Source organism: Neolamprologus brichardi, chromosome 17, assembly GCF_056152115.1.
Source record: "Neolamprologus brichardi isolate AB-2024 chromosome 17, ASM5615211v1, whole genome shotgun sequence".
Taxonomy (NCBI): Eukaryota; Metazoa; Chordata; class Actinopteri; order Cichliformes; family Cichlidae; genus Neolamprologus; species Neolamprologus brichardi.
This window is the reverse complement of record NC_142120.1, coordinates 29,966,016-29,988,998: the sequence shown is the minus strand read 5'-3', so window position 1 is coordinate 29,988,998 and position 22,983 is coordinate 29,966,016. Positions and strand designations below refer to the sequence as shown.

General features: G+C 41.3%; 2 protein-coding genes across 4 annotated transcripts; both read right to left on the bottom strand.

Annotated features, from left to right (window-relative positions):
* Positions 1 to 7,603: 7,603 nt before the first annotated feature.
* Positions 7,604 to 11,269, bottom strand: LOC102780430 (E3 ubiquitin-protein ligase RNF14-like). The gene is made up of 7 exons (XM_006797788.3): positions 11,024 to 11,269; positions 10,473 to 10,603; positions 9,416 to 10,351; positions 9,138 to 9,216; positions 8,788 to 8,997; positions 8,146 to 8,312; positions 7,604 to 8,056 (listed from the first exon to the last, which is right to left on the bottom strand). The coding sequence occupies exons 1-7, from the start codon at positions 11,175 to 11,177 to the stop codon at positions 7,922 to 7,924; spliced, it is 1,812 nt and encodes a 603-aa protein (XP_006797851.2). The 5' UTR covers positions 11,178 to 11,269; the 3' UTR covers positions 7,604 to 7,921.
* A 1,485-nt stretch (positions 11,270 to 12,754) lies between these two features.
* ankmy1 (ankyrin repeat and MYND domain containing 1) lies at positions 12,755 to 19,775 on the bottom strand. 3 transcript variants are annotated; one of them, XM_006797789.2, is made up of 20 exons: positions 19,415 to 19,775; positions 19,127 to 19,273; positions 18,866 to 19,060; positions 18,629 to 18,673; positions 18,307 to 18,545; positions 18,012 to 18,228; positions 17,745 to 17,906; positions 17,573 to 17,628; positions 17,110 to 17,425; positions 16,845 to 17,023; positions 15,582 to 15,753; positions 15,312 to 15,452; positions 15,117 to 15,218; positions 14,879 to 14,986; positions 14,668 to 14,790; positions 14,383 to 14,484; positions 14,021 to 14,150; positions 13,812 to 13,878; positions 13,515 to 13,669; positions 12,755 to 13,296 (listed from the first exon to the last, which is right to left on the bottom strand). In XM_006797789.2, exons 1-20 carry the CDS (start codon positions 19,646 to 19,648, stop codon positions 13,088 to 13,090), a joined length of 3,099 nt encoding a protein of 1,032 aa, XP_006797852.2. In that variant the 5' UTR covers positions 19,649 to 19,775; the 3' UTR covers positions 12,755 to 13,087. The 3 variants fall into 3 exon arrangements, 2 of the variants coding, with proteins under 2 accessions (XP_006797852.2, XP_087686993.1); XM_087830867.1 differs by having other exon boundaries at positions 18,012 to 18,545; XR_015716687.1 differs by lacking the exons at positions 12,755 to 13,296; positions 13,515 to 13,669; positions 13,812 to 13,878 and having other exon boundaries at positions 14,062 to 14,150; positions 14,625 to 14,790.
* Positions 19,776 to 22,983: the final 3,208 nt, after the last annotated feature.

Genomic DNA, 22,983 nt, shown 5'->3' with positions numbered 1-22,983 from the left:
CTGGTTGTTTCTGGGGGAATCATGTGGCTCTCACAGGGATGTAGAGGTGAATTCTTTGACAGATAGGGATCAGTATCTTATTCATTAACTTTACATTAACCCATGGTCACACGATCAAGTTAATTTCATGTGGGCTGTAGGCTACCAGCATACGTGACACACGTGGGTCAGTGGCAGGTGAACTAGTGGAAAACTGCATATTCCCGCCAACATGTGCGAGATCTCTGTCGTTTTTCCCCCACAAAGATGACATTTGTTGACCTTCCCTTCATGTTGAGTTTTGACACCTCAGTGTACATCAGGAAAGACGTGGGTGATGACCATTAGAACAGTTTGCAGGTTTTTCCAAAGGTAGCTGCACAGGCAGAGACCACCATCACTAACCTCTGATGCACACCCAGTCATGTTGTTCTATAAGCAGTCCTGAAATTTGACAGAAAGAGCTTCAGGTAGGCTTCTAAGGGATAAATAAAATGTCACAACAGTTGTGATTTGGCACTATATAAACAAACTTAAACTGAACTGAATTGAATTTAAATCTTGGAGCTAATGTTTAATTTGCTCTGGCAGAATGCGTCTGCCATCCCCCGACTTTCAAATAGATTTCCACCTGATCTTGTCTGTGCCAGTCCAATTACAGCCGGTTATCAACTACAGGGCGAGTTTGATGCACCGACTCACCCCTCTGAACGCTGTAATCACTTTACATTTTTCCCTCAACATGACGCCACACGTTGCTCTGAGTGTTTACAGGTCTAATTGCATCCAGGAGCATTGAAACAGACTAATTTGCATAAGCGCACGTTGTAGGTGATGCCAGGCTAATTATCTAGTATTGTAGAAAGGTTGGCGTTAGCTCCAGGTTCAAAGGGCAGCCTGCACAGGAAATAATAGGAAACAATCTGTGTCAGTGTGCACGCACCGATCGATATGTCACACGAGTCGGGCCTCAAGAGGATTTACAAGGACTTAAAGGGTTTGTGATCAACATTTGATTCTAAAACGTCCGTTTTCTTTTCAAGAGCTTAAAAAATGACAAAATTATTGTGTAGTAGGAAAATCTCAGAAGCAGAAGGGTCTTGCTGAAAATAAACGATTAAGCCTGAAAAAACGTGGCAAACACAATTTGCACTTAATGAGCTGAAACACAGCAGCCCACCAGTTAAGTGCTCCTTTTACACAAGACTATTTTTGGAAGGATATTGTAGCGCTGAAACGTTTTTATGTTGTTTTTTTGTTGTTTTTTTGTTGTTTGTCTTTTGGGGTTTTTGCATCAGAGGATTTCTATTAATTGGACAAATGTTTCACACAGACAATGGCCAAAAACTTAAATAAATAAAAGCACTGTGGGAAATAAATGTATTTACATCAACATATGTCCATTAACCGGTACAAATGATTTAAATTGGACTGCTTAGTTATTATTTAGTATGTTAATGTGCTGAAACAGTTCAAATATCTGGGGCACTGTATCCATTTCTATTCTATGTTTACTTGTTAGAAACTATAGAGAATGTGAGTACAATATACTTAATAATGATTGGTTTCACTTATCTATTTGCGGCTCTACTTCAGCAGCACAGGTTAATAAGTTAAACTTCAGTGCTTCGCAGTAAATGACAGAGTGTGTTACGTATCGCACTGTATAAAATGTATCTGGTTTATTTTGTGCATGAGTACATTCATACCTAATAACTGTTAAGATCTTTCTACCACAGGCTGAGACTATAAGGCTGCTGTTCAGGAGTATTTAATGAAGTTTACACAGCTGGTTGTTTGGAAATGTCTGTGTGCTGCGAGGAATCTGCAAAATGGTACTGGAAAAAAAAATCCCACGTTTGCAGTGAATATAAAAATACACTGATGTTTATTTAGAAAATGTGTTCTACCATATGTTGTTTAGTTCAAGTGAAGACTTTGTTGTCATTATTTGCCTCTAATGAACTCCTATGCTAAAATTTACGAGGTGAGAAGCCGAAGCTGTTGCAAATGTGTGTGATATTTGTCATTTCTGTGTTTTCTCCATGCGCTGGACTGTTGGACTGAGCAGATGAGGGTAGATGGGCAACACTGTGCGGTTAGGTAGAAACCCTTGACTCAAATTCTGCTTTTCATACTGAATTATATGGTGGCCCCCCTATATTTAAAAGATATATATATATAAATCTTATAAAGTTTGTATCTGTCTTGAAATGAAAAGCATACAAGAGTGAAAACAGATATAAGATCCCTAGAAAAATTATATAAATGAAACTTGTATGTTTTGGATACTTCCTAAAACAATATATGAAAGTGGCCACTTTTATGTGTAAATCATATAAGCCGTATATGATTCACTATATGAAGTAGGCCACATCTGATGAAGTTTTTTCTATTTCTTTTCCATATGGGCCAGAAAGGTCAAATGCCCTGCAAGTTAGGAAAACACCGGCAAATAGAAAAAAAAATGATACAAAAGCACACAAAACATACAAATGTTGAATAAAACACTAATAGAAAAAAAATGTAACAATTCACAACGGAAGTGTTTTTGGGAAGACAAGAACATGACCGAAGATCTGAAGAAGTGACCGAAATCAGAAACATGTGAAAGACTGCACTGAGACCTGTTTACAAGAAGTGAAGGATTCTTATGAGGGAGAAAAAGATCCAAGTAATGTGTGTTTAATTGAATGACTCATATAACACTGTAGCTGCATGTTTGCTATTACCTTTTATTGTTAGCTCGTCACTTCTGCAGTTGGTCCATCACGTTATTGTCTCCTCAAAACCCCTTCAAACTGCTTCCCCCTTTTTTGTTAAGGTTTTGCTGCGTTTTTTCTATTTCCATAGTGTTTTCTTTGGTTTTACTGATGCGACTGCAGAATCAGGTGAACTGGAGTGTCTAATTTTAAAGATCATGTTAATGGGCACAGAAAAGTGAAGGATGTCACCATAAACGCTAAAAGGTTTGCCCAGGTCATATCAGGTCTGGTGTCTGGATAGAACTAGATCCAAATGGATGGCTTACCATGATCTGAAACACTTTTTCAGTTTAGCTACACATACAGGCACACAGTCATGATTAGTTAGCCAAGCTCACCAGTGGTACTACGCCGTTGATTTTCAAATGAGGGAAACAAACACATAATAAGGATTCTTCACAAAACATGAGAGACATTTCTACTTGTTTTTACAGCTGGATTTCCAGAGAAAGTAAAAGTTTTGTGAGTGCTTTTTTTTTTAAACTTTCATTCTGAGACTTTGATTCAACTCTTGTGTCTGTGCTATAGATCCAAGAGGTAATTAAATTAGCCCAACATACAAACAGCTCCCCAGGCTCTGTTCAAAGCTCTGTAACCCGACACCTCTAAAACTCACTGATTACTACATACACACACGCTGCTGTGCACACAGTCTCCTTCATGTTTTTTGTGATTTTAGACTGACTTATGTAGTGGAACTACATTTTTGCCAAACTACTTTTAATCACAGTTTTCTGCAGCTCACTGACAGCACTCTGAGCACACACCAGTTCCAGACTGTGGTTACAGCCCATAACTCCCAATGAAACCACACACAGTTAAGGGTCTTTCTTGACCTTTAGCTGTTGTAAGCCTTGGGGAAAACGTATTTTTAGATCTTTCACAGATTTTTCACAAGGAATCTGTTACCACAGAATAAACCTCAGCTTACTTACGTTTAAGCACTGGGACAATATCCAAACTCTAGAAGTGGCCAGAAAAGGTGACATCTGTTAACCAGTAAAGTTTAAAGTTACTGATAGGTAGATGTTAGAGCAGGGGTGGGCAATTCCAGGCCCCGAGGGCCGGTGTCCTGCAGGTTTTAGATCTCACCTTGGGTCAACACACCTGAATCACATGATTAGTTCGTTACCAGGCCTCTGGAGAACTTCAGGACATGTTGAGGAGCTAATTTAGCCATTTAAATCAGCTGTGTTGGTTCAAGGACACATCTAAAACCTGCAGGGACACCGGCCCTCGAGGCCTGGAGTTGCCCGCCCCTGTGTTAGAGGTTTTAGAGACAGGATAACCATTTGGCTGTATTTTCAACCCTTTAAGATAAGCTCCTGGTCTCAGCTTCAATTCTGTCACCCAGATGTGCCAGTTTTTTAAATGTTCTGATGAAACTCTCAGCCAGAAAGCGAGCAATCATATTTCCCCAAATCCTAGCATTGCCCAGATGTCTTGTATGTTCCTTTCCATTACCATATTAGTTTTTTAATAATTAAAATAGGTTAGGCTTGCCTCAGTCATAAGTGTATGTATCCTGACTGATTCAGTCTCATGCACTGGTAGAATTCAGGACCCCCCCCCAACACCTTCATTTACAGTGTGGGGTCCCCCAAACCTCCCATAATGCTCCTGTAATCTCCTTGAAAACCTCAGCATACTTTTAGTGCCTCTGAACAGTGTTGCCAATATATCAGACTAAATGGATGCCTGAACAACTTGTGTGTGTGGGTGCGTGGGGGGGGGGGGTTTCTGAATAAATGTGGAGATCACTATAATGGATCTAAGCTAATAATTATTACAGTGAGTTCGTGTCTCAAGCTTTCTCTTCCACGACCCAGCTCCTACCGCTCCAGGGGAAATAAATGTTCTGTTAGTTGATGCTGTTATTGACTCACAGGGAGAAGACGCTCCTCCGTAGCCTAGTTTCCACTGCACTGATAACCAGGCCTTACTCACTATCCTTGATATTACTTCTGCCAGGAAAGCTGTTTCTGTGCCCCTGGTATTGTTTATCTGTCAGCGGGATATCACAAAAAAAGTATGAACAGATTGCCGGAAATGTGGTGCACAGGCCGTTAGCACAAGTCGTTAGCTTTCATCAAGGATGGGATGGCTCTTTCATCTGTTCGTTCTTTTGTTTTTTGTTTTTCTTTAAACTGTTATAATGATTTATAAAATGGCGTTTTTAAAAAAAAGTTTTACTCTGCATTAAAACAGCGATATTTACAATTCATTATGATAAATGCTAGGCTTTGCAGTTCTACTTCACATCATTGCATCAGTGGTCCTAGAAGACTCAAGAGGGATTTGCTTCAAACTGACAGCTCAGCACACGTCTGACAGTCAGCTCAGTGAGACATCAGTATGAATCTGACTGAAACAACAACCATCACTCAGGGCTGTTATTGGTCTTTGGTGCTGATGTGTGCGTGCAGTACTGTGCAAAAGTCTTTAGCAACCCCTCTTTTTAATGTTTTGCTTCCAAGGAGCCAGCCTTTCATGTCAGTTTTAAAGTGGTCTCCAGCAACAGTTCTCCAGGCTCTCCAGAAACTACTACTACTGAAAACCTGACTAATCACAGCAAAATGTGCCATGTGTTCTCAAAGAAATTGAGGAAGCTGGGCTAATGGAGGACAAAAGAAGATGCAGGAAGCCTAAAAACTGTCTACAGCAGATGATCATTACCTGAAACTCATATCCACAACATAAAATAAATCCAGCAAAGACCTGAGAGATATATCTTTTTACCTTTTCTGCACGAATAACAGTAGAAGGTCTGTAATTACAAAGGAAGTAACACAAATCTGATGCGACTAAAGGTAGGTATCTGCAGAATTACTGGAACTGAATGCGGGCAGGACTAATGAAGTTTACAAAAGACACAGAGGAGTCATTGTCTGTATGAATTCATGATGCTTTATATTATATTTTTATGTAATAATAAAACTATAAATAAATAAATAATATATAAAATCCCCAATGCAAGGGGTTAAAGTTGTCACAGTGACAATTTCTTCTTTGTTTGCAAATGCATAAAGTCAACTGGCAGCTTCTTCCTTGATCTCACATTGTCCCAGAGTTGTAATACATGTCAGTTATAACATCTGCTAATTGTTCTATGTGAAGAAGATTAAAAAATGAAACAAGCCATTGAAGGGGTTAGACTCCACCATCTCACCAGGGCCTTTTTGTATGGAGTTTGCATGTTCTCCTGTGCTTGTGTGGGTTCTCCTCTGGCTTCATGCAGACATGCGGTTAGTCTGTCTCTTTGTGTTAGCTGGTGACCAGGGTGTAATTTTGAGGTCTGTGTTGCCTCCATTGTCCTCACCTGTTTTTGTTTTTTTTTACCTGTTCAGTTCCAGGAAAGAAGATTTCTGTATTATTTACTCGCCATGCAGTCCTTCTCCTCGTTTTATTTGAGATTGTTTTGTTAAATGACTGCTCTCTATAGTTCAGTAGAAACATATAACTTGTCTTTTATAGTCCTTGACATGATTATTTTCTGAGTGCCTCTTCATTTGCTGTTTTTCTCTCAGAAGAACCACCAAGAGGCTTGTCAAGTACAAGTGCAGCAGGAGTTCCAGGCCAGGGCTCCTGCTGCAACAGTTTGCCTTAGAAAAGCAAAGTGTTGTTTAGACATTTATGAGGAAGTGATGACCTCCCCCTGGGGTGGAAGCGGGATTTTCCTGGAAGAGACACAGAAAGTCAAACATGCTGGCCTGATATACGAGACATCTGTAGATTTCCAGTTGTGCCTCAGGCAACCTGGGGACGTGCAGCAGTGGTCTTTGTTCCAGTGTTGTGACAGAACAGTGCAAGAATGGAGGGGGACGTTTCAAAACAGGAAGTTGGTGAGTGTGAAGAAACCAAATGTTCAGGATCTACCTGTAGCCTGCTGCTGCAAAGGAAATGAGACATGCAGTTTAAGGGTTATAAGCTTTTCTCTTCTTCGCCACTATCTGCTACACAGACTGACCTCTGCAGAAATGAAGTATACAGGACCACTATGAGCCTTTTAACCTGCTTACAGACTCATACTGTTCTCAACCTGTTTGGTCCTAAGGCACCATTAGAGATTAAACCAGATCATCATGGCACGCCGTAATGATTGTAAACACATATTAACCAATCTCTATTAGTGTAGCCTTGATACTGAACACAAAAATTGGAGGTGTCATACACAATATTCTAATGGTCTGGTATGAAACGGATGATTTAATAATAAAAGAAAATGTGTGCATGAGTCTTGAGACCCACATGTGCCGAAATGAATTAAACAAATACATGAATCAAAAAGTAAGTAAAGAAAGTAGCGTCTTTAATTTATTAAAATTTTAAATAAATAATTATCTTTTAAATGAAATGAATTGACATTTGATTGTGTATTCAGATATTTATTTCATTTATCATTTTAATGAATGAATTACACATTTATTTAATTATTTAATGAATCTTAACTTAATCTTTTGGAGTAAAAAAGGCTTTTTCCAGACTGCTGGAACTGTGGCTATAGTAATTACAACCACACGTGGGTTTACTGACAGTGAAGACAACAATGAGCTACAATATAACTAGGGAGAACATGTTTTACAGGCACATAGTGAGGACCTTATGTTGTGATTTTACATATGCAACAGTGATAAAACATGAGGTTAAGTCAAAGAAGAGTAAAAGGTAAGACTAAGATTAATAATTAATATGTACACTGTAGATCTCAGAGAATCTAAGAAACAGCTGCAAGAACATCTCATATAGAAATATGTGTGTAAGATATTCTACATTACAGGTTTGCTATTGTATAGTTTTACAGAGGATATTTTGTTGAAGTGTTTTTTATAGCATCCAGGTTAAATAAATCAGTATCATCATTTGTTAAATTCATGTATCAATTTATTGAAAATAACTAACAAACAGATTGTTTTACATGTTAGCTTTTCTAAAGTTACCAAAAGGAACTTGTCATGTTACTGCTTTGTCATTCTTGTTGTTTAGCGCCCTCTGCCGACAATGATACAGTATGACATGTCTGGAACAAAACACTTCACAGGATGTAAATTTCTGTTTTTTGTTTCAATCAGATCTTATTTCTCTTTTAATCTTTTTAAATAAAATTAATTTTAATGTGACAAAACACGCACATGGCTTGTTGATGGGCTGCTGGGGACAGTAGCGGAAGCACTGGGAGGCTATTTTCGGTGGTTCTCACAGACATGTTCTTGTAAGTGTGTTTTTCCATTTTTTGTTGTCAGTCTGAGAGCACAGCACCAACTGAAGTCCTGTCCACACTGAGTGCATAACATGTGGTCACATCCTCCATTCTTCTGCAACATGAAACACAACATGTGAGCAGGCAAAGTCACATGACTTCAAAACAGCAAGAAACTCTCTCTGTACGCACATGACTAAATACCTCGATTCTGCTGAAGCAGTGAGGACAGCATCTGCTGTTGTTGGCCAACCAGGTGTCATTCAGATTACTTTCCAGCGTTACCAGCATGTTACCATATCTGCTCACCAGCAGGCGTTTCCTCTCCTTACTGCCATGTTTATAGTCATTCAAGAGAGCATTCAACCCCTCTGAGAGACACAGATAGCACAGAGCACAAAACAACATTTGCATCAACACGCAAAAGGCCTTCAGTGTAGGGTTAAAGATTAATCAAACAAAGTGCTACTATTCGAATCGGATCAAATAAAAAAAAAAATTTTCAGTCGCATTCGTGACTTGTAAGTGCTGTAAAGTAATTTTACACCTCTACAGAGGCTGCTGCACTTGGATTGATGCTGTTGAGTCCTGCACTGACACGAGATACAATACTGGGACATCTCTATGTTGATTCTTGTACTTCCTGCTTTGAAATGCCGATGACTGACTTTATGATTTTCTTTGAAACAGGACAACATTCACACCACTCTTCCTGTGACTGAATATTGCCACTTTAACATTAATAACCAGTACACCAAAAAATTATCAGTTTAAAAAACATACTTGGATTTTTAGTAAACATAAGAGATATCCACATAGTCATTAAAATAGTGTGCCTTTGTGTACCGTGTGACTGTGGCAAGTCTAGGCTTTTTAAAATGGTTTGCAATGCATCTCTTGCATGTTTTTTCTTGGTTTCACACTCTTCTAATCCATGATAGGTCCTTTTGCACGTGGCGCAGAAGGCAAAGCCGCACTCAGAGCAAAGCACTGCATTGCTGGACTTCTCCAAAATAACAGCAGAGCCACAGGATGTTCGAGGACAGTACATCACATCTGCGAGACAAAAACATTTATTGAAAAAGAGCTAAAGATGTTCTTTCTGTCTGGTCTAATACAGAAATGTAATAAATACATTCCAATCAGTGTATGAAAACCTTTACGACACACTCAATTTAACAGCAACAGAAACGGACCAGACATGCTGTCCAGAGTGTTCTGCAGCAGGAGACGGTCATAGCGGCTGAACAGCTTCTCCCCTACCAGACTCTGCACCTACAAACACAACAGAGACGAAAAAGCAGAGAAACAAAGTGAGGCCGAGGTCAGCTGATCGAAATTCCTCTGCCCTTGATCCTTCTACCTGTAGCTCTTTTTAACAGCTTTTAAAATGTGTTTTGATATTAGATAAAAGGATCAAACACTACAGTTGTTGAAACCATTCTGCAGGTTGAAGGCTGCGTGTAGCTTCTACCTGTGCAGGTGTAGGGGCACCAGCGCAGTCTGCCTGAGGACAGGTGACACCCCGGACGTTCCCCTCTGTGATCTGAACCGTACAGAACTCGCAGAGACAGGCCCGGCAGAAGACGTGGCCACACGGTGACAGCTTCACGCACTCGGACCCGAGCCGGCCCATAAAACAAACCCCGCAGTCAAAGAAAGTCGTGGCAAACACTTTGTGTTTCTGGGCCGCATCATAGATCAAAATGTGGGACAGCAGAGTCTGTGATGGAGATAAAAAGAGACCAGAGAGGGTTTGCTCTTCACTCTGAGGAGAATCTGTGGGGTGGACCGGCAGAGAAGCAGCTCCAAGTTCACTTGGATCTAATGTGCCTGAGGAGGTGGAGGGAAGCAGCGATGAGAGAGAAGCATCTCCTTCATTTAAGAAATCTTCCCGGACACTTTGATGATGCTTGGATTTCTCTGCAGATAAAGAAAGATCATCCTGGGGATCAACGTTAAACTCTGAGGCTTGGAGGATTGTCACATCTGGAGTTTGTGCGGTTTGGTTTTGGAGTGCAGGCTCTGGAGAAAGAGCTCTTTGATAATCTGAGGTTAGATCACTCTGGCTCTGGTGAGAGTTCAAATCATTCTGGTCATGCTTGCATGAGTCTAAAGCCGAAGCTCCCTGAGAGTCTGCGCTGCTCCCGTCTGAAGGATTCTCCTGAACTTCCGAGGATGGTACAGAGAACTCTGGCTCTGAATTGTTCTTTGGTTCTGAGGGTTCAGCATCGTGTTGGTCCTGGTTATAATGCAGGGTGCTGCGTTCATCAGGAGGAAGATCCAGCTTACTGTGGATGTTCAGGAACCTCAGAGCGTCTTCTCTGAGAAACTGCACCCAGGAGAAGAGCACCACAGCTCCCCCAGTGGCCTCATAGAGATCAGCGAGATGGGCGCGCAGTACAGCCAACTGTGGAGGGAGAGGGAGAATAGATTGTTGTCATCTTTACTGAGCCTCTACAATGTCCTGTGAACCTCTCACACACTGGCAGGATGAACACGTGACCAACAATGACTTGACTGCTGATTACCTGTGTGTGAGTCAGCCAGCTGCAGGTGAGGCTGAAGGAGGGAGGAGAGGAGGAGGGGTAGTCCTCAGGAAGCCCAAAGTTCAAAAGCAGCGGTGGAAGGAAGGAAATATCATACTGACGCAGACTTTCACCTTAGAAAGAAAAATACGAGGTCATCAGATGAACTATTCTCTTTGTGTAATGTTTGTTTATTTGTTTTTAAATTATTTGGGTGTATTCAACAGAAAATATTTGATATATTCTGTCACATGAACTCAAATGGCAAAAGCTATAAATGATGCTTGATGACATTAAGCTGTTCAAAGGTATATTTAATATAGATATATTTAATTCATCCATCATACTTCCCATTTAATGCCAACAAAAACATTACATTGTTACGGGCTCGCCTAATGCAGAACAAGTGTTTCGCTCATTTTACATCATTGGCTACATAAAACCCATTTTTATCTTAAGTAGATGATTAGGGCTGCACCAGTAAAGGTGCTTCCTAATATTCCAAACCAACATTTTCCAAAAACATCAGATTGGACCTTTTCGGTCTGATTTACCCTCTCTGAGAGCCACGCTGAAGCCGACAGGAAGCTCGACACATACTCGGATTTCTCCGGCAGACTTCGACTCGTCCCGAACAAACTCGTCCGCATCGAAAATACTCTGGAGAGCGAGCAGCTCGTCTTCCTGCTCCTCCAAGTCCTCAGTCATCTCTTTCTCCTCGGTCTGGTTTTGTGAGAAGCCTTCCTTCTCTGAATACGTTTTCCTGCTTCTTGTTGAGGCTGAGGTGACTCTGGGTCACACCAGCCTCTTCCTGGTCCTTGTTTGTCCGTCCCTCTGACTCATCAGCGTATGATGTAAGAAACAAAGTACAGGCAGCAACCTCAGCCTACTGTAAACCTGCTGCTAATGCAAACCAGTCAAACAGGCAATTCAGCATGTAGCATTACGAGCCTTTCTTTGCACAAATAGTCTGTGTTATGATGTTACTGGGAATGTCTGAATGATGCATCCAAACAGGAATTTTACAAAATGATTTTTTGAGTCTATTTTTTTGATGTATCAAATGCAAAATAACTGACAGGGAGAGTTATTTTGTGATTAAGATGTGACATAAAATAACACCCCCCCCCCCACACACACACACACACACACAGAGGCAGAAAATCATACAGAAGCATTGGTGGTGGGTGGGCTGTTGGAAGCATCCGGTGGCTCCACTGTCCTCCTTTGTGACAACTGATCAGCACCTGCGGTTCAGTTGGATCAGGGTGGTGTTGTAGGATGCTGAATAGTCATGTAGTATAATATACAGTGAGGCTGCACTGGGACTGTCCAGCCAAGACCTTTAACCTTCACCTCAAACAAAACTCCAACAGCATTCAAAGTGGAATTATGCTCAGCACCATCACTGCAGAGACAGATGTACGGAGCTGCAGCAACATTGCATGTAAGTTGGTGACAGTGCTTCTGGACTGGTAGATGGAGTGGTGGTTTCCCCTTATATAAAAAAGAGGAGGGTCACACTCTTCAGCCTCTCTGTAAAGGTCTATATTCAGATGCTGAAGAGAAGAGTCAATCCATTAGTTGGATCTCAGATTTAGGGATAACAGTGGAGTTTCTGTCCTATTCATGACACAATGGATGGTCTTGAGAGTGGGGAAAAAGAGCTGCTCCAGCTTTTGTTTTGTTTTTAACCCTCAGGATCATGATGATTTGTGATAGAAACACCTAAATAAAATCTAGTCAGGCTCTAAAGTGAAGAAGACATAACACTTATCTCCCCAGTCAGTAGGCATATATTACAACTTTTTTTTCAGAATTTGTCCTAAGGGTGGTGCTTAAGAAAAGTTATTAATAATGAAATATTCAGGGTGTGATTTTTTGCTATAGAAATTTGCTCCATTAGTGTTGCGGTTCACAATTCAGGCTAATGCGTGAAAGATTCCCAGTTTGAAACCAGGAAGACACAAATCTAATGAGATACTAATGAGACACAAATTATTTGTGATGCTACTTTCACTGACAGTAAGGCGAGCCTTTAATATTTCATGAATGTGTAAGTAACAAGAACTGCGCAGACTGGCTAAGGGCAAAACAGAAGCTATCATCATATTCATTAGAGTGACGTTAACTATAAAAAATTAATTTAAGGTCCATTTGCTGTTTTTTAAACTCTCCTCTATACCCTTGTTTCTCATCATAGACTGAACTTTGATAGACCATATGTGGCATAACTGTCATGCTTTACATTTCTCATGAAACACTCAGCCAGATATTATCACGGGAATGAAGAACATGAGCAAAAACATTTATTTTGACAAGGCAGTGACCTCATTTTTTATATATTTTTTTTGAAATTTTATTTAAACTTTTTCTCTTGAGCCGCAGGGACTGCACTTGACAATGACAAAGAAATCTGATTCAACAGCACAAATTAATAATAACACAATTTACAGTTAATGCTATTTTATACTGTAATCTGACAGCTACAAATATGAGAAATATTATGGCACAAATGCTGCCACCACCATTCAACCACATACAGTGATGTGATCTAAGTGCTTTGTTAACTTAGGTAGTCAATATTAGACATAATGAAACAGAAATGTTAATATCCATCAGTTGTGGCTGTAGTTTTCCCTCAGATTGAGTGGGTTTTGGCTCTCCAACATTTTCTCTGCCTTGCTCAACAGCTTTAGTTCTCTTTGGGATTTGAACTGGACACTCAGTGGCCTGGGGGCTGTTTTGGATTTCAAGATGGCAGACAAAGCCCTGGGACTTCGTTGGGTTTTTGACACAGCACTTTTCTGGGCACTGTCAACAGATGCTGGAAAGAAGGAAATAGAGTATTTACATGCTCTATTTATCCAAAACTAAATCAGCATTTTACAAATTCTCTGTATCATCAATTGTTCTCTAAACATCATTTTATTATTCAGATAAGTGATTCATATATTCAAAGCACTTGTGAAAAACTGTCATCAAATATTTTAAGGCTGCTGAAGTTTGGCTCTAACTGTTGGAAGGAGGGCCTCTGACTCCCACCTGACACCTGGACGCTCTCTTTCTTGTGTCTTTCTTCCCAGGAGTTGAGCTTGCAGGTCCTGGAGCAGTAGGAGACCTTGTTGCAGCGCCTTCCCGGGGTCAGATTCACAGACACTGAGCGACCGCAGTGAAAACAGAACTTTAACACTGGTTTCCTGAGAACAAGTTTACACGAAAAGAGTCACAAATAAGTTACTAGAAACTGACATTAGTTAAAGTAAAAGTTTGAATGACAGACAACAGGAAAAAGGAACTAGAGCAGCACCTTACTGTAGATGAATGTGAGTGTATGTGTACCTGTGCTCTTGTGTTTCCTCTGGTAGGCTTTTATTGCTGGCAAGAGCCTTGTTGGAGGAAAGGTCTCCTGCCAATCATGCAGTACACATGCACGCACGCACACACGCACATCCACGGACACACACTCTATGATTTAGAGGCATATTCAATAATAAAAGGACAAATGCATTACACCAAGTATCCAGTGGAAGCTATTCTCTCTATATTACCAGCTTCCGTCTCAGCAGCAACCTGCCTCATCAAGTCTTCCATCTTGCTCAGCAGCTTTTGCCGTGCTTCGAATATTTTTCTCTCCCGAATGCTCAGAGCGTGGAAAGGAGTATTAGCAATATGTGAGTCCTAAATAGGAGCATAAAGGCAGACAGGAGTATAAAAATATATATAAAAATAAAACTCTAAAAAGCCTTCTCACTCAGCCTCCGTGTACACCAGCATGGCCCTCCATGATTAACATAAAATGCTGGATGAACCAGTAAGGTGCAGCACTGCCAGTACCTACAGCTGATAGTCACTGGACATTCTTCAGCAATTCACATTAAATGCATTCAGTGTAGTATGGCTGGAGTGTTACCTGTTTGAAGGAGTAGCGTGCATAATCAACTGCAGTTCCAACAATGCCACACACTGTAACTGGCATCAAGATATCAGCTCCAGCCTTGGTTAACGTGTCCAACTAAACCAAACAAAAGCCGTACTGAGGTTAGGAAAACTTATTTTCTCTGAAAGCTGAACAAAAGTGACTCATTTGAAGTCATTAAGAACACATTTATCTTTGATCGCTGCACAAAAAAAGTACAAATGTTAATAAATTACTTTTTAAAAACGTTTCGTCGTCATTATGTGTTTGTGTGGGTACCAGCTTAATTCTGTGCCCAACTAAGTGGTAGTTGATGTTGCTGAGGGCACAAACCGCACTGCCCACCCTCCAGCCCAGGGGTAAGTTGGGATCTGCATCTCCATTCAACAGCTCGTCTACCGCCTAAACGAGGAACAACGAATAGTGTGGGACAAAGAGAGGTTTGGCTCTCACGTGCATGTGTGAGTGTGCATGCACAGCGAGGTCGTACCATATCATTGCCACTTGCTATAGCCAAGGAGAGAGGTGAGTGGCCGCTCCAGAGAAGGTCTGTACTGGCTCTGTGGGAGAGCAAGATGGCAACCACTTCACTGGCATTCTGGGAAGGAAAATAAAGGTGTTTTTTTACCTTAAATATTCATCAGTTCTCCGCATTTTGCTTTGATGCAGCAGTAAGGTAATCATTAAATAGTGCTGCTGTGTTTAGCTGTGACTGTATGCATGCTGACCCTGTAGTCACTTTCTCTCTGGCAGGCAAAATGTAGAGCGGTGCGGCCTCCTTCTTTGAGATGTGGGCTGGTATTCAGTGTTTCTGTGGCCTTTGTGGAAATCTATAACATATATAGGTACATAAAAAAGAAAAAGAAGGTTAACTAACACAAACACATTTACGTCTAAAACCCAGGACTCTAAAACCTACACACCTTGTCTGGTTCGTAGATCTCGTCCTGGTCGCACGCCTGTACGTCTGGGTCGGTGATGGCGTGCAGCAGCAGCTGTGTGATTCTGGGACCTGCTGGACCTGGCAGTGCTGCAGCTACATGCAGGGGATACAAGCCTTTCCTCTATACAAACAAGCAGATTTTCAGGTGAGTTTAATGTAGGTGCTTTTTTTTTCTTTCTGTGTTTGTGGATTTTTTCTTTTGTGCCTGTACAAAATATTATTTAAATTTGTTTAAAAGTTGAGCTCCTGCCTCTGGTGGAAGAGGGATGTCAGTGCGAGCTCCGCACAGCAGCAGTTTCCTCACATTCTCAGTGTCAGCTGCCATAATGGCTAAAAAGAGCACGGGCATGGGGATCCTGGCTGCATTGGGATCAGCTCCACGGTCCAACAACAGTTTCATGGTGTCCAAACGAATGCGGTGCCTGCTCAGACAGAACACACACAGGTTACTTACACTGATCAAACATAACATTATGGCCACCTGCCTAATATTGTCCCGGTCCCCCTTTTACAGGCAAAACAGCTCTGACACATCGAGGCATGGACTCCACTAGACCCCTTAAGGTGTGCTATCTGTACCAAGATGTTAGCAACAGATCCTTTACCTCCTCTGTGTTGCTAGGTGAGGTTCCTATAGATCTGACTTGTTTGTATAGCACATCCCAAAGATGCTCGACTGAATTGAGATCTGACCTCCAACTTGTTGTGCTCCTTAAACCTTTCCTGGACCATTTTTGCTTTGTGGCAGGGTGTAGCCATCAGGGCGTACCTTTTCCATGAAAGGGTGTAAATGATCTGCAACAGTGCTTAGGTAGGTGGTGCATGTCAAAGTAACATCCACATAAATGGCAGAACCCAAGACTTCTCAGCAGAACACTACTCAAAGCATCATACTGTCTATGCCAGCTTGCCTTCTTCCCATAGTGCAGCCAGGAGTTTTCCAGGTAAGCGACACACATACAGAATAAATGTTCTTCTCAATAAATGTGAGCATGAGCACTCTGACTTATCTGCAACTTACCAGCAATAACTTTTTTGAGTACCTGGTCTGTTGGATCAGTACAGACGGGCCAGCATTTGCTCCCCACATGCATCACTGAACTTTGGCGAGCCATGACCCTGATGCTGGTTCACCATGGTTCCTTCCTTAGCCCACTTTTGGTAGCTACTGACCAGTGCAGACTGGGAACACCCCACAAGAGCCACATCTGACCCCATCCTCTAGCCAATAAACGTTTGTCAAATTGGCCCACTTCTCCTTACGCTTGTCCATTTTTCTGCTGCTAACAGATTAACTTTGAGGACAAAATGCTCTCTTTCTTCCTAAAATATCCCACCAACTAACAGGTATAATTAAAAGATAATCAGTGTTATTCAGTGCACCTTTCAGTAATCATAATGCCTGATGGATGTATATGCATGGTGAAACAGAACAACAGAGTGATCACTAGAGCCAGCAGCAAATTAAATACAAAATAAAAAGTAAAATGAGGCAGAAAGAAAAAGGACTGACTCTATTTTCATAGCAGCCATTCTGCGTACTGTCTCCTGCGTGCTGCAGTGCATGGAAACCCCTGTGCGACTCAGAGCTTCAGCAGCGAGCTGGATCATTTTGTCTGTGACTTGAATTTCGTAGCTTCTGAGACAACAGGTGGAGTCAAAGCTCTGTTTTGAGGGCAGATCTTTGGCATGCTGCAGAGACAAACACATTAACCAACTCATCAAACCAATCACAGAGAAGCATCACTCCACATTACTCATGAACCCTTGCTTGCTACCTTAGCTTGAGCTCCCTTCCACTGCACGGTGCCCAGTTTAATGTGACCATCCAGCACTTGAATGGAGCGTTCTACAAAAGACACCTCCTCTTTTCCACTCTCATCGCTGCCCTCTATATCCTCCACATCTTTCTCATCCTCCTCGCAACTCTCCTCTTCCAGGTAATCTGTGCTTAACTCGTTGGTCTCAGCAGACTCACCCTGTTTGTCTTTCTTGTCCCCCCTTTTAAATTCTCTTTCTGTATCTTCAACCTCACTGTCACTGGATGCTTCACGGTTGAGAAGTGAAATGTGTTCAGTTGGTTCTTCTATTGATCTGAAAACACAAGAAATAAATACAGCAGTATTTTATCAATGAATTCATAATCAGTTATGTTTTTTGGCTTCATTTAGCATTGTGTGTGAATTTAAATCATTAATAGTGAACAATGTGTGAGTGAAGGGACATTAGCTACAATCCTACTGGTCAGAGAGGTTGTTAATTAACGATGTGTCCGTATTGAGGTCGACTTGGCTGATCTGGGGAAATAAATGTCAAGAAAAAGGGAGAATATCTGTGAGAAAACCATAGGTATCTGAGACGAGTTGAACTTTTGATAAAACCCAAAGTCACGGTGCCTCGTGCTGGATCTTACTTGGTTTCTAGCAGGTGGTTCAGCTCCAGTGATGTGCAGAGATTGAAAAGGATAGTAGAGGACATGACACACAGCCAGGGCAGACATGCCTTCACAGTTCATCTTGTCAATATCAACACCCATGTCCAACAACAGGTGGATCACATCATTATGGCAGTTTACCTGACAGAAACAGAATATGAGACGTGAGACTACTTCAGATTTTAACCACGGGCAAAATGTTAAAACCTTTTATTTTGCTGTGTTCAAAATTTAGTAATGTGTTACGGTGGCAGCGATCAGAGCTGTGTGTCCGTGCGAATCTGCTACATCAGGGTAGACTAAACCAGTCCTGAGGATCTGTGATACAGCGTGCAGGTCTCCTTTGGAGGAGTGCTGGATAAGCAATTCTGAACTGACTTCCAAAGGCCCTTTAGGACCAAAACTGTCCCTGTTCATAGAGAGAACGGCTGCCGTGTCCCAGCCCACATTTGTAGCCTGCAGCCTGAGAGACAAACACATAAAGTTCCACGAATGTTGCAGACTCACAGATCTAATTGTCAGTGTTTGGACCCAGTCTGACCTGTGGTTGTGTATGTGAGCTTGAAGGCGGGCCTGTAATGGCATTGTGGACAGTGGGTCTCTTGCATAGCCTTGGTAAGGATGAGCGTCCGGCTCCCACTGCTCGCCATAAAAATGTCGATCCAGCTCTGTCCTTCGACCAGGGGGGAGTGGCAAGTGGTCGCCATCTGTTGAGTAACTCTCCATGCCAGGTGGATAGATGAAAATCTCATCTAACAGCACATCTCTGTCTTCATCCCCCTGAAGGTGATGAGGCGTTAACTGATCTGCGTCATATTAACTCAGAGAGCTCATCCAATTATTCATTAAAAGCTGTGACTTACCTCAGAGTGTGTCCTTTTTTGTTGCTGTAGACCACCAGAGATAGACTGAGGTGTGAGAAGGGTACATTTATGGTAAGTTTAGATGTACGCAGTAAAATATTAATCATCAGATTTTCTGCTGTAAACACCATCTGTGTTACAGCTGTGAAAGGGCATGACACAGCATTAAGCACTGCTCTTATTTCTAGGCTCTTATTTCTTATTCATTATTATTACTGTAGGTGACACAGCATGTACCTGGGTCAGGGATTTTTCAGTGACTGATGGATCCATGTAGGCAGAATATTCAGGAAAACTCTTCAGGCTAAATCCCTCTTCCAAAGGGGTACACAACCTTAGCAGGTGGTCCTTGAGCCACAGACCCACATCCTCTCGCCCATCTGGATATTTGAGCACACCTGGACCAAACCTCTGATCCATGTGGTACAAGCCCTGAGAGGAGGGGAGAGATGCGTTGTTTTATGACGTATCTATAATCTAAATAACGGTTCAGCTTACCTGAAAGACAGCTCCATCGGAGAACACTTGCTGACCATATCCCTCCCTTCTGTTGAGGTAGAACTTGCCAATGAACTTTTGGCCCGTGGGCCAGCAATACAGTCCATCTCCATGCTTGTAGTCTTTGTAGAAAGAGCCCTCATAGTACTACACCAAAGAAAACAACCCACGGGTGTATTTGTATCTAAATTACATTTAGCTTGTCTTTAAGGTGTTCACACACTAAAAGCTAAGGGGTAGTAAATGCTCAAGTGAAATTGTTTAATTCTTTAATATGTCACACACTACCTCTCCATTTGTCCAGCTGTACCTTCCTTTGCCGTGTTTGAGGCCGTTTATAGACTCTCCCTCATATTTGGAGCCGTCGGGCCACTCCTGCACACCGATTCCTTCTGATATCTCCCTCCCGACCCGAGCACCTTCGCGGTCGTTGCTTTGTCTAACTGACCCCGGTGTCGTAACCGGCTCCGCACCTCCTCGCCCCGCAGCCGGTGCCGCACCTGTGAAGGTCGTCGACAGCATTTTACCCTCGTTCTCCCGAGTCCGGTTGAGGGCAACGACAATTCACTTTAGCGACTAACTACAGTGTTTGTTTGGAAGCGACAACTTCAGGTCTCACAAGTCAGATTTGTGTTTTAACTTTCCAGTAAGCAACTGGTTGTCATGACAATAGCAGAGCCCGCGCAGGTGGAGTAGCAGGTTTCTCTCACGCATGCGCAAGAAAGAAGGAAAATAAAAACATTTGCTCTGCTTGGTTGTACTTATGTAAAAATAAAGCAAATAAATACGTAAATAAATAAATTTATTCTTATGAATCAATACACTTTTAATTTTTGGTTACAATGTGGACAATATTATTATCTTTGTTTACCAGGGGCGGTAAACCCACATATGCAGGTGTTACATATGGTTAAAAGGATTCAAGTGCAATAAGTATACATGTTTCATATAAGTATAGTCTAAAACTTAATTATTAGCCCACCTAATTAACATTTTGGTTACAGAAAACATGTGAATTTTGATTTTATGTACTGTACAGCTTGTATAATAAATAAATATGTAGACCAAAAAATCCAGAAAGCAACAACAAAAAACAACAAAAACAAAACAACATGGAACTCAAGTCTAACTTGTGTTTCACACTTTTGTGGTAGAAAAAAAAATCTAATTGTTACATGCTTGAATTTACACAAAATGTCAGAAATCTGCACTGTCATGAAGGAAAATGTATAACTTAATTTTTCATGATTTGTTGGGTTAACCCTCTGAGGTCCAAGCCTCCCAAGCCTGAAATGAGCTCCCAAAGTATTGCAAGTTTCCTGCATGGCCGTGTTATCCCGTGTTCCCGCACTGTCAGTGGCGGTCCTAGCCTGTTTGGCGCCCTGGGAGAGCACTCCCTCTGCCGCCCCCCCCCCCCCCCCCCCCCCCCCACACACACACACACAAAACATATTAGGGATTGTACATTAACATAGAATTGTTGTTGAAACCATACTGAATTTCACCAGAGGAACACACACACACACACACGCACATGAAGAGAGAGAGAGAGTATGCATTGTATGCAAACGGCTACCAAACAGCCATCTTAATTTGTCATACAATGAGAACAGGACAAATCAACAATTGACAATGACTAAAATCTGTAACATAATGTATTGTTTGGAGTTTAGTCTGTTACTGTTACTATTTTTACCATTTCTTCTTGGAGCAACTGTAACCCACATAATTTCCTTAGGGATTAAGAAAGTATTCTGATTCTGATTGTTTCAGGATGACCTGCCATTATCCAATGACACATCTGCTTACCTGTATCTTTTGCTCGTTTCTCTTCCTCTTCTTTTCTCTTTTTTCTAAACTGAGCACCTGATGGCTTTGAACTTTTCTTGTCCATCTTCCATTGGTTTTAATTTTGCACTCCAGTATGAACACAAATCCCCCAACCCGAGGATCACCACAACATAACCTAATAGACCGACACCTTAGTTCACAGATTCACTTTGTCTAAGATGTATTTCTAGGATTTCGCACAACCCAGGATTCAAATCATGAATACATGATGGGCTTGGATTTACAACATTATGAATGAAATGTGCTCTATTTGGAACCCCTTTCGACAGGTTGTGTGTGAGTTATAAATTATAAATTATAAATTTCAAATTGTTATTGATCCCTTTACCCCGAGTCCTAAAGTGTAGATTTATTTTCTTACTCTTCTTATATTTATTGTTTGTTTACTTGCACTGGTGTAACTGGAGCCTCATCGTCTCGTCTCTCTATGTACTGGACTGTATTGTCTGTATATGACAATAAAGTTTACTTTGACTTCAGCAGCGAGCAGGCGCACCGAGGGCTCTCATGCTCACTTTTCGCGTATAGAATTTCGAAAAAACATCGGTGCAAATTATAAGTCTGTATCATATTATTGTTGGTTATTAGAAGCTGCTCTAGCCAGCCAGTGAATCCCCCGCCGCCCCGCCCTCTCCTCCCTGTGCCGCAAGCAGCAGGCGCACCTCGCTAACGGAGGGCGCCCTTACTCCCAGCAAATGGGTGATAGAAAACCGATCGGTGCCTGTGCCATTCCCAATATGTGCTGGCATGACGTTTTGTTTTTTTTGCCGATGCCTGTGATGCCGCCCCCACCACGATGCTGCCCCGGGCAACCGCCCGTGTCGCCCGTATCAAAAGCCGCTACTGCGCACTGTGATTTGCTTTCCTTTCATTACACGTGTGGTGCAGGAGTATTTTACTCCTTTACAATATATAAAGAGTACGACAGCAGGAATAAATAACAAACACTATTCATTCAAGGGGGATTATAGACAAACAGGAGTATACAGAAAACAAAATAAAGGTGTTTATTATTGTTCCTTATTATCAGTGCGTTTTCTGGTCTTATTTGGTTTTCCCAGATTATTTTTTCATGTTGATTTAAGTTTGACTTGTTTTCGTGTTTTAGTTGTTTACTTGACTACTGTGTTTTGGTTTGTAGATATCATTGTTTTTTAATCCTCATCTTGTAATCCTCTGTATTCCTCCATGTTGACTTTATTTGTGTTCCTGCATTTCTGTTTCAGCCATGATGTTGTTCATTTCCTCTTTTATTTTGATACTTATTTGTAACTTGTTTAATTTTCACTCCCTCCCCTAATTCATTGTCTTGACTATCAACACCTGCTTCTTGTTACCCTTCTGTTTCCACTCCCGTAGTTAGTGGTCTGTATCTCTTTCATTTTTTGCCTTTGTGGTGCAATATGTGTACTCTGCCTGCTTAAGCACCATTGTTTAATTCCTGATTATCTCCTAGTTTGTGCTTCTGGCTCCAGTTTAATCACTTTGCTGCTCTAGAGATGTTTTAAGTAATAAATTGCTCAAAAATGGTTTCTTTAATAATAACCTTAGGTTATTTAAGTGCTATGGATGAAAGAAACATGCTACATACATTTTTCTTCCTTTTATCCTCTGTTGCTTCTGGACATCAGATCTTGCTAAATAACAGAAAGTGATGTAATGCAATGATATTTTTTACTTTATTGTGGATTTCTTGTAAAATTTCTATTTTATGAACATCTAAGCAGTTAGATGAACACTAAAGCATTGTTTTAAAAACTAACTCCCCACAGTCGAGCTTTTTGATTAAAAAGGAAGGTGAAAGCTCAGAGAAGGACATCTCAAGTTTTGAGAAACCTGAGCTGGCGCAAAATGACAACACATTAAGTTTATGATTGATAAGAGGTATTATGTGAGCTAAGGCTCTGAAGTTTGAAGGGAAACATGATGCCATAGATGTGTTGATGTTTGGGATACTTTCAGAGATGAGCTGTGATTTGTGTGCTTTGACATTTTCAAAAGTCTAG